The sequence below is a fragment of the Ostrinia nubilalis genome, chromosome 2 (assembly GCF_963855985.1).
Source record: "Ostrinia nubilalis chromosome 2, ilOstNubi1.1, whole genome shotgun sequence".
Classification (NCBI taxonomy): domain Eukaryota; kingdom Metazoa; phylum Arthropoda; class Insecta; order Lepidoptera; family Crambidae; genus Ostrinia; species Ostrinia nubilalis.
This window is the reverse complement of record NC_087089.1, coordinates 9,434,915-9,448,423: the sequence shown is the minus strand read 5'-3', so window position 1 is coordinate 9,448,423 and position 13,509 is coordinate 9,434,915. Positions and strand designations below refer to the sequence as shown.

General features: G+C 37.7%; 1 protein-coding gene across 3 annotated transcripts in view; it reads right to left on the bottom strand.

Annotated features, from left to right (window-relative positions):
• Positions 1 to 694: 694 nt before the first annotated feature.
• Positions 695 to 13,509, bottom strand: part of LOC135082486 (multiple C2 and transmembrane domain-containing protein-like) — a 34,990-nt gene continuing 22,175 nt past the window's right edge. For all 3 annotated transcript variants that reach the window (XM_063977292.1, XM_063977298.1, XM_063977285.1), the window contains exons 2-14: positions 10,359 to 10,491; positions 9,586 to 9,722; positions 8,252 to 8,395; positions 7,369 to 7,552; positions 5,976 to 6,169; positions 4,418 to 4,637; positions 3,941 to 4,086; positions 3,336 to 3,481; positions 2,475 to 2,542; positions 2,278 to 2,381; positions 2,069 to 2,178; positions 1,677 to 1,774; positions 695 to 1,590 (exon numbers count right to left, since the gene is read on the bottom strand). In XM_063977292.1, coding sequence (XP_063833362.1) covers positions 1,492 to 1,590; positions 1,677 to 1,774; positions 2,069 to 2,178; positions 2,278 to 2,381; positions 2,475 to 2,542; positions 3,336 to 3,481; positions 3,941 to 4,086; positions 4,418 to 4,637; positions 5,976 to 6,169; positions 7,369 to 7,552; positions 8,252 to 8,395; positions 9,586 to 9,722; positions 10,359 to 10,491 — 1,783 coding nt within the window. In that variant the 3' untranslated portion in view covers positions 695 to 1,491. The remainder of the gene's footprint in view (positions 1,591 to 1,676; positions 1,775 to 2,068; positions 2,179 to 2,277; positions 2,382 to 2,474; positions 2,543 to 3,335; positions 3,482 to 3,940; positions 4,087 to 4,417; positions 4,638 to 5,975; positions 6,170 to 7,368; positions 7,553 to 8,251; positions 8,396 to 9,585; positions 9,723 to 10,358; positions 10,492 to 13,509) is intronic.

Here is a 13,509-nt window from a genome sequence, read left to right as displayed (position 1 = left end):
TTAATTACGATAATTTTAGTATATGCTACACACAAATTGAATGAAAATTGTGAATGCAGTAACCAAATGTTTCATTGCAACCGAAGGTGTGACACGATGAGAACGCGAAAAATCACCCCGTTTTTTATCGTTTCATGTGATTTTTTCGTATTATTTTTGCTTCTATTACGATAAAATTTATATTGCATGTAGCTAAATAGATATTTTATCATCTGATTTCAAAGTTATTGTTCTAACTTATACCGTTTATGAACTATTATTGTGTGACCATCAAATTTGAGTGTAAATGAGAAGTACCCATCAATAAAAAAAAAGTTTTATTATTTAAATACAGGAATACAGGTGTACCATAAAGACCGTGCAAAACTTAAGGAGACGGACGAATAACAGCGATTATTTTACTTAGGTTTTTTGTCTAGATGGTCGTCCATTAGTCTATTTTCTTATGTTTCACACGGTCTTTATTGGACACCCTGTATGTATAGGGCATTATTTAGAGACGTAACACTTAGAACGTTGAGCGGTATATAAGTTAATAGCTTGTCTTTTGTCTCCGTACCTAAGGCGATACATAAAAGATCACAGTCGCCAATATTATCAATTAAATTAAGAACAATGTTAAGTAGTTTGTGTCAAACTTAAGTGGGTTCTATTATAAACCTATTTTTTACGACTTTAAAATAAAAAAGTATAATAATAAAATATTTGTTTAATTGTTATCTCTTAAAACTATGGATCACAATGGCGTTAGTAACCTATTAATTAATTAACCATTACGTCCTATTTAAGTCATGTCTATCTATTAAATAAATATCATCTAGCTGCGTCCTTAATTTGAAATTATCCTCAACAAATTGTATCCATAAATAATTCTAATATAATTTTAGGCAAGAATTTGGCATAGGAAATATTATCAAATGCATATTAAATGACTCTTTACTAACATCGAAATTGGCTAAATGATACCTATTAAAGTTTTATTAAGTGCGGTCACCCATTCGGGCTTCATACAGCAGTTATGCTAACTATGAAAGTGTATGACCAGGCTTATTTTTCAAGTTATTTGTAAGTAACCCCCAAAAAATTAAACGGTTAGTCTCTATGGCACTAAATCGTAAGTACAGAATCCCAGATCACAGTGTTAGTCCAGTCTATGTTTTGGCAAGGTAATAACATTCAAAACCTTATTTGATACCCTGAAACTTTGAGTTTTTAATGTAAACCACAGCATATATTATGCTTGCTTGGTAGAGCGAGTTTAGTAGCTCTAGGCTAGCTCCATAATAAAGGGAAATCAATTCCGAACGCTCAAACTCTATGATTGTGTCAAATTGGCGCTGAAAGTAAATTTTTCAGAAACCCTGATCTTAGTTGTACTTTTATAAACTGTGATTTGAACTAAATGAATAATTTTTCTTCTTCTCCTTCTTGAAAATATTAACAATTGCTGTCAGATTTCTTGAGCCGCCATAGGCTCGATCTTAAATATATTCAGTCAAAGTCTTTTTCAGGGTCTGTTGCAATCTGCTTTCTGATGGAATTCATTCTGCTCAGGTTTGGTTCAGGGACCTTTAACTCTCGCCATTGTTTCTGCAATAAATAATCACTTACAATTATTTGAAAATAAAGAAATTGTTTATATTCTATTGTTTTATAACTCGTGGAGTTGAACTTACCAAAACTTCATTATCAGGTACTCGCGAAAGGAAGTCCAGTACGTCATTATTAGGAACTCTATCAGGATTCAAGACTTTTCTTGTAAATTTGTATATGCCTGAAAAGAAAAGTTGAAATAGTAAAGAAATTAAATTATAGCCACGATAGTCTAACGGTGAAGGGGTCGGTGTGGCCGACTCGAGATCCGAGGAACGCGGGTTCGAATCCCACCGCCGCTCGACTATTGTGGTGAGCCCACTCGTAACTCAAGCTTAATTAGCTTCGAGGGGCTAAAGGGACTTATAAAAAAAACTTTATTCTGTCGTTAAAAAACCTCATGTACACAATTTTTATAGAATTAAGGTTACTTTACTAACCACTATACATAATGTTGATAAACTTATTTACTTACCTAAAGCCATAATGAGATAATTGAAAGGAATAAAGTAGAGCGCGAAAGCCACAATCATCATGCCAGCCATCGCAAGGTAACTTAGGTAAGGTACCGTGAAATTCACCAAACTGAAATGATATTAAAATAAATTTAAACGTAATGTTGTAACGTTTAGGCACATTTTTAAATAACAAGATCTTATAGATTTCAAAACAAGTTCGACCTACTTTTTCAACCTCTCGATTAAGGACACAATATAGTCGATTGCATTTTTGATTGTGAATGTGAGGTCTTGCAGTCCATAAAGCCGTGTTTTGATTGTCTTTTCATCCTGAAATAAATATAATTATTAGTTTTTTTTTTAACTCAAAGAAGGTAATATCTTTAAGTTACATCTATACGAGTAGGCCTATGCGTAACTAACCTTGTGGTTTTCTAATTCATCATCTGATTGTTCATCTTCAGATTGATTCAAAAGTATCAAAGCATTTCCTGAAAAAAAAAACAATCGATTTTATTATTTTCATTTTCTTTTGTTTTATTTGTTGTAAATTCCAAACAAATCACTGCTATAAAACAAAAGCTATCTGTATTCATCGCATAAGATGCGGTTCAAGATCGCGACGTGTTTATTGTAAAACACTGCTTATGTCCGCTTCACTAGATCCAATGATCCTGTGACCCTCAGAGAAACGTGCAGTGGCGGTCACCAATGCAATTATTATACTATTGCATCTATTAATACAGAGCTCAATTGCACATTGTTGCTGTAGAGGCAATGAAAATATTCTCTCTTTTTACATTTACATACCTTACCTACTTCATTATACATAGAATATGACGAAGATATTTAAATAAGTCATACATAAGTCATCAATCTAATTTCTTTGTCTAAGTAGGGTGGTTGACCCAGTAGTTGACCAGGGCCCCAGTTGGTTTAACCTCTTGCGGTATTTATTGCCAATATTATGGTTTTTCGCCACTAAATCTTTAATTTTATGATGGCTACACGTTGTCGGTACTAATACAAATCAACCCATGACATTAGACCCACGGCTAAGAAGAGACAACCAGTGAACCCAATAACTTTTGTTTGTCAGTTGCAGTAGCAGATGGTTTTAATGGATATTTTGATGAATATGAATTATTTAAGGAATTATTTCAAAGAAAGTAATAAACTCCTAATGGACATTAACAAAGCAAAACTTATATGTAACTAGATTCTAAAGACGATTCGAGTCATTTCCTCCTTTTTTTCACTTTGACGATAGTATGTATTACTCACTATTCCCTTTCTGTCCGACCCAGAAGTACACGAACGGCCCTAATGCCAACAGAGGGGTCATCCATATTCTGAAGAAAAACCAGAAAACCAGCCAGCCTACTAGCGCTATCACTGACATCTCCCGGTTCTCCCATTCAAATGCACGTCTGAAAGGAAAAAGATAATACGAGATAACACTTGCTTGAGTATTAAAACGTATAGATTTAAACCAGTTTGGTCAAAATATTTCAATTCAAGCAATCAGCACCACCGTGTAATGTAACGGCTCTACATAGCATTACGTATTGGTTATATCAAGGATATATTCTAGGACTAGGCAAGTACATAATTGTTAACCAGATAGCCATTAATGTTGGCAGTATAGCTCTACATCTAAAGCCGGGTCCAGACGGGTGTAATGTAAAATTACGTGTAATGTAACACGATCACGAATTCTACGAGTGAAGTGCTGCCCATACTATTTCCATTACATTACACGGTGGATTACATTACGCGTTACACCCGTCTGAATCCGGCTTAAATATGTTTTATGATAATCAGGTCTTACTTAGAGAAATGTAGAGACTTCTAAATTAAAACTTCATTTACTATTTTATAGAACTCACTTATAATGTTCGTTGGCAATGTACACAGCATTGAAGACATCTCTTATAAACTTGAGATTGCTATAAATTAGAGGAATGTTGAATTTAGGCGGTTTTTGCATGTATTTTGTTTCCTTTGGACTCAGCACGCGCACTGAAGCTTTTATCTGAAAACAATTTTGAATTTACACGCTAATGTTTCGTTCTAAGAATTTACAACTTAGGATGAGTTGCACCACCTGACTGTAACCGTAACTATAACGATAACCGGTTTTTTGTATGGAGTTTTGATAGATTTTTGACGTTTGTTAAAGTTAAAGTAAGATGATGATACCCAGCCTTAGTAGCGAATCGATCCCTATATGGGGTATCTACGTCTTAAATCTTTAGAAATGTTTGTATTCTTGTTCTTTCTCTACCGCCAGAAACTGAATAGATCAATAGTTTCCAAAGTAAGTTGACTCAGCTTTTATTTGTTAAACAGAAAATAGAACTCACCGGATTCCAAACCACAGACATTTGCAACAGTATCCGGGGACAGTTTCCTTTCGCGTTGGACTTCTTGCAGCGGTCTTTCAGTGCGTACCATCGCATCTCATCGTTGGAGATCCTTAGCAAGGGTATGGAGAGCTTGCCCAGGGTCTCTCCCTTTATAGAGTTGATTATGGACTCGTCCATTACTGTGATGTCTAGGGTGGATGTGATGTCATTGACTCCGCTGAAGGAGAAAAAAAAATTCTATGATTTTCTCAGTCTGAATTATTAAACCACTTAAAGGGACTTAAAGCGCAACAAATCGTAGAAAGGAAAGATTGTTAGACCAGTTTCAAAGGGATAGGTACACTTTTTTTTTTGTTTTTATAAATCTTTGGACAATTTCACACAGCGCCAGCTAGCCCCAAAGTAAGCAACTTAATGCTTGTGTTATGGGTGCTAGCTTAACGGATATACTACTTATATACTTTTTTTTTTTACACTGAATATTAGAACCTTATCCTTTAATAATAACTGTCGGGCTGAAGAGAGTATGTAGGCTAGAATCAAAGGAGAAACGGCCAAAATCAGACCCCCACACAAATCTAAGGTTATGGTCTACGATCTATTGTGCTGAACAGAAGCCCGGCCACAGAGTCGGGAGTCAAAGGGACCTTTGGCCTCTCAAGCCAATACTTACAAGAAGTAGGTCTTGTTCCAGTTAGGTTCGTTGGTGGTGGGCACTATGTGCGTCTGCACCCGGCAGTTGTCGAGCTCCAGGACACAGTACGCATCAGCTCCACCACCTAGGCCCAGAGCGCTGAGACCGCGCGCGCCTTGTACCGTCACGAGTAGCTGGCCCACCTCGCTCCAGTGGACCTTCAGTGGACATCAAAGCTCCATATTGCAATACTTACAAGAAGTAGGTCTTGTTCCAGTTAGGCTCGTTGGTAGCGGGCACTGTGTGCGTTTGCACCCGGCAGTTGTCGAGCTCCAGGACACAGTAGGCGTCAGCTCCACCACCCAGTCCCAGCGCGCTAAGACCACGCGGGCCTGTACCGTCACGACTCACGAGTAGTTGACCCACCTCGCTCTAGTTGGACCTACAGCGAGCATCAAAGCTCCACATTGCAATACTTACAAGAAGTAGGTTTTGTTCCAGTTAGGCTCGTTGGTGGCGGGCACCGTGTGCGTCTGCACCCGGCAGTTGTCGAGCTCCAGGACACAGTACGCATCAGCTCCACCACCTAGGCCCAGAGCGCTGAGACCGCGCGCGCCTTGTACCGTCACGAGTAGCTGGCCCACCTCGCTCCAGTGGACCTTCAGTGGACATCAAAGCTCCATATTGCAATACTTACAAGAAGTAGGTCTTGTTCCAGTTAGGCTTGTTGGTAGCGGGCACTGTGTGCGTTTGCACCCGGCAGTTGTCGAGCTCCAGGACACAGTAGGCGTCAGCTCCACCACCCAGTCCCAGCGCGCTAAGACCACGCGGGCCTGTACCGTCACGACTCACGAGTAGTTGACCCACCTCGCTCTAGTTGGACCTACAGCGAGCATCAAAGCTCCACATTGCAATACTTACAAGAAGTAGGTCTTGTTCCAGTTAGGCTCGTTGGAGGCGGGTACAGTGTGCGTTTGCACCCGGCAGTTGTCTAGCTCCAGGACACAGTAGGCGTCAGCCCCACCACCTAGACCCAGCGCGCTAAGACCACGCGCGCCGTGTACCGTCACGAGTAGCTGGCCCACTTCGCTCCAGTTGTCTAGCTTGTACCATGACTGGAACCATACATAATGCAACGTAATTTAAGCTTAAATTATTTTTTATAATAGTGCTTTCAGTGCTAGCGCTTTCAGTGACAGACTGCTGATTTAAGACACCTATATAAATAAGATCCCCGTCGATCGTGAATTACAATATTCTAGTGGAAAATTTTACTGGCAAAAGACCGAGTTTTGCATAAGTCACTAAATTAATACCGAGACATTTACGGAAGCAAGTTGGAAGTAACGCCGGATATGCTTCCAGAAGAACTAAAACTTTAACGATAACTTTAGTCAAAAATATCGCATCTATTGTCAGGTTTTAGCTATGTATTTAGGCAAGTAAAGTAATCAATCTACATAATAATGAAGGTTCTAATTAATTAATTAAAATATGCAAATCCCTGCTGCTCCTGCATCGTGAGGTCATAATACATAATCCATGAATGAATAAGAATATTCAAATTGTGATTTTTAGAAGGTCAGCTAAGCTTCGTAAATCGTCAACGATTTTCATGCTACAAACAAATGCTACTTAATTTATTAATTACCTCATGAATACGTCAATAGCTAAGTAATTACATGTAGTCTATTGTCATTTGATTATTCAGTACGTAAAAGTAAAGTTCGTGTTTTGTTATTCATGACATCATGTTTCACAGGCGTTGCACAATCAATAAATAGGTTCCCATTAATGTTTGTCAATTTATTTTAAGCCTGTGTCCGACCAATTACCAGCTCACCTAACAGTCATCGTGCCATGCTTATTTATATTGTTAGTGTGATTCAGACGTGTCCAAAGATCAAGAGCCTATATTTGCTAAAACTTAAGAGTTTTAATTCGCATACGAAATCGCACATTACGATTCTAACGATACGATTGATATTTGGTACTCCTGAACGTATCATATTGAAGTCCGTCGTTTCAGCCAAATGACGTCGACTGCTGGACAAAGACCTCCCAAGTCTTTTCATAACGACCGGTCCTACGCTGCCGCATCCAGGTTCTTTCCGAAACCTTCACCAGATCGTCAGTCCACCTGTAGGAGTCCTGTCCACGCTACGTCTTACGGCCCATGATTGCCACTCGAGAACATATCTGCCCCAACGGCCATCGTCTGTACGAGCTATTGTTGTAGTGTACATTGTATTCTAAAAATTGAAGAGTTTTAATGTAAATAAAAGTTCAAGTACGTTCAAAGGTCTAAACCTACAAATTCCTCCTTTTCTAACGTAATCGGGTGGATGCCATTTGTGGTGGGGATTCCATCAGTCACGGCACCCCTTGCAGAACCGCTGACGGTCAGCAGCAGGTGTAAGCAGCCATATCCACATTCCAAATCAAGCCAAAGGTCTTGAGTCTTCTCCCTCTCAAGGCGGGAGAGGTCGATGACACACCTGAAAGTGTTAGAGGATGGGCAACGATTATTTTGTTGATTTAATACTTAGAGTGTTCAAACACGTATGACTACGAGATACAAAATTAAAATGAATGACTAGAGTGTTTACTTTGGTAATCAAAAATGTAAACAGTACCTAAGAGGATAAGAAAACATGTTTTGTATCTAAGTAAGTAGGTATTAATTATTCTCTACTGGTTTTCTTGCAATAATCATGGTTCAATGGCAATTTCTGTAATTAAATGAAAATGAGTGACTATTAAAATAGATCAAGGTGCAGAGATTCCTGTATGATAGTTTAAGATGAATTATTGATAATTTAAATTGTGTGATGAGATTAATAGGACTTGTATACTGTACAAAGTTCAGGGCCAGTTTTACCGGTTCTTGATAAAGTTTCAGTGTGTCAAAGTGCTGATTTATCATTGAGTTCATTCATCACTTTGATATGTAACTATCTCTTTTCTAGACGAAAGTTTTAGTTCATCTGGTAGATAAGTTCTTTGTTGATTGGCTATTAGGGACTTAGGCTGGGTTGCACCATTTTACTTTAACTTTGACAAACGTCAAAAATCCGTCAAACTCCATACAAAAAGCACCGGTTATCGTTATAGTTACGGTCAAAGTAAGGTGGTGCAACTCAGCCTTAATAAGGCATCGGTGAATGGCCCTAAAAAAACAAATTACTCGTACATACCGGCCCATGAAGTTCTTCTGTTTCCCTTTGTGCCACACTGTGATTTCTAAGTTATTATCTTCATAGAGATATAAGTTGAAACGTTCACACCACATAGGCTTTGATTTGCTCACTTGCTTAGATTTGTGGGTTTCAGCGCCTAATCTGTAACAAACAATGAAGAAGAAATTTATGAAAAAGAACATTTATTTATAACTAGCGACCCGCCCCTGCTTCGCACAGGTACAATGTTAAAAAACTTCCTCTTAATTCAAAAAACAGCATCAAAATCCGTTGGGTAGTTTTAAAGATTTAAGCACACATGACATAGGGACAGACAGACAGGAAATCGACTTTGTTTTATAATTATGTAGTGATTTAATAGTATCAGGCGTTACTTTACGGAAATCCATAATTAGATATTTAAAAAATAAAATTGCATTGCCTAACATCTCCGTCATTTATCACTAAGCGGAAATCTTATGCGAAGTAATTTTATCTTTTTAATATCTGAAAATAATCAATAACGATTGTTAACATAGGATTTGAAAAAAATACAAAATAGCCTTAAGTAGTTCTAACGTGATTAATTAATGTGAACACGTACCACTTTATTAAGCTCTACACATTTTGAACTTTCTTGGAAAAACCCAGTGCGTAAAATTGCAGAAGGTTGACGCAATTATGGCAAAACCGCAATCGCAAAAAAGTATCAATATTTAATAAGCAGGCTGTCAAAATGCGTTTAAAATATGTCTTTAACGCATTGACCAGATCCGTCGATAAAGCTTGCTTAATTTATTTTTAGAAAAACCTGTTGGTAGAGTCATGTATGCGACGACAGTAGCCTGGAGTATCATGAGGTTTAGTTATGTACTGTACTACTTTATATCTGATGATAATGATTTGTTCATAGGATTAATTCACTGATCATTATTCTACATAGGTAAGATCTTAAAATAGGATTTATTTGTAAAGATAACAGCAAACATGACCAAGTAAGGGAAACCCTACTTTAAACCACAGCACACTCGAGTTCATGTAAAATATGAATCACTATGTTTGACATACATAGAATTATCTTGTCATGGACTTTTGTGGAAACATTATATTTTATTTATAGCTGGTTAATCCTGAAATATGTGTGTTCATTTGAAACTCATATTTAACAATGTAGCTATACATCATGATTAATTATAATTGTAACTGCAAGTAGTTAAGTTAATTGAGAGTCTGCCAATAACTTTTTATTTTCTGACGTCTTTAGCTGTCAAGGTAGCCATTCAACCATAATATTACGATACCTGTGTAAAATCTCAATACGGAAATTAACTAATTATTAGGTACCTACTTACTTGAATTTGCAGTAAAGCCCATTCGAGCCGTTCGTCGGTCCATCGGGCAGGTCCTTGGCTTCCACGAGTACAACGTTAACGACGTACTTCCACGATTTCTTTGTCAGTATATCTAGTTTTCTGTTTTTCATAACATACTGTAAAACAGAAATAAGGCTGTCTCATTAAATATGAATAATACAACATTACAAAAGATTTATTAACTTAAGACTTCGAATGCTTCGGTCGAGATATAAACTTTTCATGTTCGAAACGCAAGATGCAATGCGCGAGATACTCGTAGCCAGATCATAAATTGATTAGTACATAGATAGATACTAAAGTGCGGAAGCTATTCATCAATCTCCATAAAACCGGCTGTTGACAGCTATTTTTGAGATGTTCCATTCAGAACGATATCACAATTTTTCTGCGTCAAGAATCTAGACATACTTAATGCCAGTTAAGAAATAGACATAAGTGTGCGACTTCAGTTATTACCAAGGTACCTACACGATGCAGTTATTTTTATAATAAGTTTCAGGAAATTAAAACAAGCTGGGGAAATGAAAAGGAAAATGTTAATTTAGATTTTCTTAACGATTCGATAATTAACTCTACCAAGAATGAAAGTTGGGAACAAACGCGCTTATAGCGAGGTGGGCAGTCGATCTAAGGTTGAATATTATATGTAAAGTTACACTAATTGCTAATTTTTAAAACGTTATCTCGTTACATCAACCTTTTAGATGAGTAATGATTGATTTATTCAATTTTCATTATAGATACTTTACCTTCTGAACTTTCTTCCCATGGTCCCTGAGAAGGGAGAGACCGCTTCCAATGCGGCCCATAAGCTCGTTGGAGACCGCAAGCGCCGTGGGCGCCAGCGGGTCCATTACCAAACCTTCCGGGATGGGGAACGACCTGAGGACAATGGTATCTCTTGAAGACTCATTCCGCTTTACAATGGAGGGAAGTCGAACCTTAACTTCGAACTCCTCCTATGTTCTTCTGATTAATTACGTTGCGGGTCCAACTACGATGACAGTTTAACTTTCCCCGGGGACAAACTTGACCTTTGCTGTTTGGGTTTTTATTGGCGGTCAAGCTGTAGATCCCGGCTACACAGGAGTTGCAGCGGTGGGAATGAGAGGTGGGAATAGTCCTGTTGAAGACTCATTCAGTCAGACTACAATATCATATAATACAATATGACTTACCTTAGATGTCATCGAAGTACAGTCGACAGCACATCAGACTAAGTATAGGCACATTTTTGCAAAATAGCACCTATCAGATGCCTCATGCCACGTACAATGTACTGTCGACTGTACAATGATGCAGTCAGTCTATGACGTCTTATTTGTTTACGTATTTTCATTTACCTATCACTTTTGATTCTTCTTACCAAAATCAAGAAATTTATGAAGATATTATGGGTAGAGCAACCAGTACTATTTCATACAAACTCTTTTTCAGGTCAGGTATTAATCTAGAGTATCTATAAGGCAAAAATCATCATTTTTTGATCGGCAGCTTCTGCGAGTAAAATAACGATGAACAAATCAATCGGCTGAAGTGATTTTGTATGGTGCAATAGGATCATCTTTTAATTTTATTAAGCATTCAATCCAAAATTTTAAAATTTTGAAAATAGTCCGGCATAATAACATCTTCAATACACAACAACCGTCATCCGTTCTGAGAATATCAAAGTTATTGAGGGTGAAACTTTTCCACGATACAACATAAACAATGGGTAAGAAGTTAACGTTGTTTTAGGACTCAGTACCTCTATTACGAAAAACTTTCGAGTTCCTTTCGTTTGCGTATTCAAAGTGCCATCGAAAAATTTTGTATGAAAAATTAAACAGCAAAAAATTAAACAGCAAATTTTGCAAAAATTAAATTTTGCAAAAATGTGCCTGGGTGAATATCAACAAACTCGTTTTTTGCCTAATTCCGGTGGCGAATTTTAATTTCCACTTTCCAAAACTTTTTTGTGGCAGAAATAATAGTAAATAACTTGTATTATTCAATGATATGGTAGAGATCAAAATATTATTAATACTTCTCGAGATATGTCAATTTGAAATTATCAAGAGCCACCGAAATTTTATTTGAGCCACCGGAATTAAGAACCAATCCACCGAAATTTATTTATACAGCGGACTTCGGAATGTTACGGATGATTGTCTCAAATTACTTATTTATTTGTAATCAATTAAGTATTATTATCCAGTAAAGATGTTTATAATTAAAAACAATATTCAGGCCTGTGTTGTGACCCTAAAAAAGCATCAAATCTTCCCACGTGAGTCGTAATAGCCGACTAAGGAATCAAAATACTGGAGGGTGGGCTGCAGCATCTTTCCGGGTATTATACTACCATACTGGAACTACCAACCAGCCTGCTAAGCATGGTGATAACGGCAAAATCCCTCCATAGAGAACAAATCCAAAACTTTCTGGCTCTGGCCGCCAACAGCCCCGTTATTCTAGATTCATCACAAAGACATCATACATGACCCTCAAACCCAGAAACCAACTCTAGTCCTGGGAGGGCGACCAACTGCCCCAGGTTGGTGTTAGGTTTATCTTCCATAAGTAAAAATATTGGTCCAGGCTAGCCAAGTTTTCATGATGGTATCATACCTATCCTATACTCAGAATTACGCAACTAATTATTCGCTAAAGACCATGCGAACTGGAGATTAAGTATGAAGATATTTCTAGATCTATACCAGCTACTGAACTAACACATTACATATTTGTGACAGGGTAATTTAATGGAAAACTATGCAAACCTAGCGACAATGAGCTAGATGAAAGTAGTACAATTAAGAAACGGAGGACTAAATCCAGCCAGCCTCATAGAGAGAGAAGGCCTAGCAAAAGATGCCAGAACTGTAAAAGCGTACTGAGCTGCACCCTAATAGTACTGCAAAAATCAAAATGTAGTAATCATTTTTAGACGAACAGGCAATTTAATCACATTTGCATTCTCCGATCACCACACAGCTTATGACCGCAGTCTATGAAGGAACACTATCTGCGGTTGCGATCCTCATCAGTGAGGGACCGAGGAAGAAGAAGAAGTCATCACCGAAATAGAAGAATGCCGAATAAAAGATGCTCAAAAGCTGTCGACTGATGAAGCCTAAGCCACGACCAGTGCCAATCCAGCTCCAAAGCCCCACGAATTTTTATCTCGAGTGGCAGAATAGATTGCAACCTACGAGACTAGGGAAATATTTGCTGTTTAAGGGACTATTCTCATCTGTTTTTAAGATTCTGCTTAGTATCGATGTATAAATAGCTATCCAAGTCCTCACGCTGATACAAAGTGTATTATAGAGACGATTTTATTGTAATAAATCGAAAGTATGTATTTGCGAGGACCAAATTGAATATACCAACATGAATAACGAGGATAGCAGAACCATTTTGGTAAATGCCTAAGCTGCTAGGAGAGATTAAGAAGCACTACTAGTAATTAGGCTGAAGATCGAGATTATTCCGACACTAGCGAAAATATCCTAGACTTTAGCTTGAGTGAGATTAGAATGCCCTATTAAAAACAACAAGGTATGTACCAGGAGATAATGAAATCACAACTAAGCTTATGAAATCAGATGGAATGCTAGTACTAAAGTTCTCTTAAATACCACCATGTTTATTGGTCGATAAACCAAAAAATAAGACATGGTGGTGGTGCTAGAGACTGGAATGGAATGGACGTTGGCGATGGTCCAGAGTCAGGTGAGGCAGCTTTTTCCTGAAACATCCAGTCTCCCAGACAACCTAATTTTCGAAAAGACGTTTGTAATACTACGTACATATTTGATGCTGCGTCAAATTATGCAGAAGACTGAGGACTATAATCAGTCATTATTATTGGCCTTTTTGTACCTTCTTCGATTCGGTCAAGACCTGGGCTGT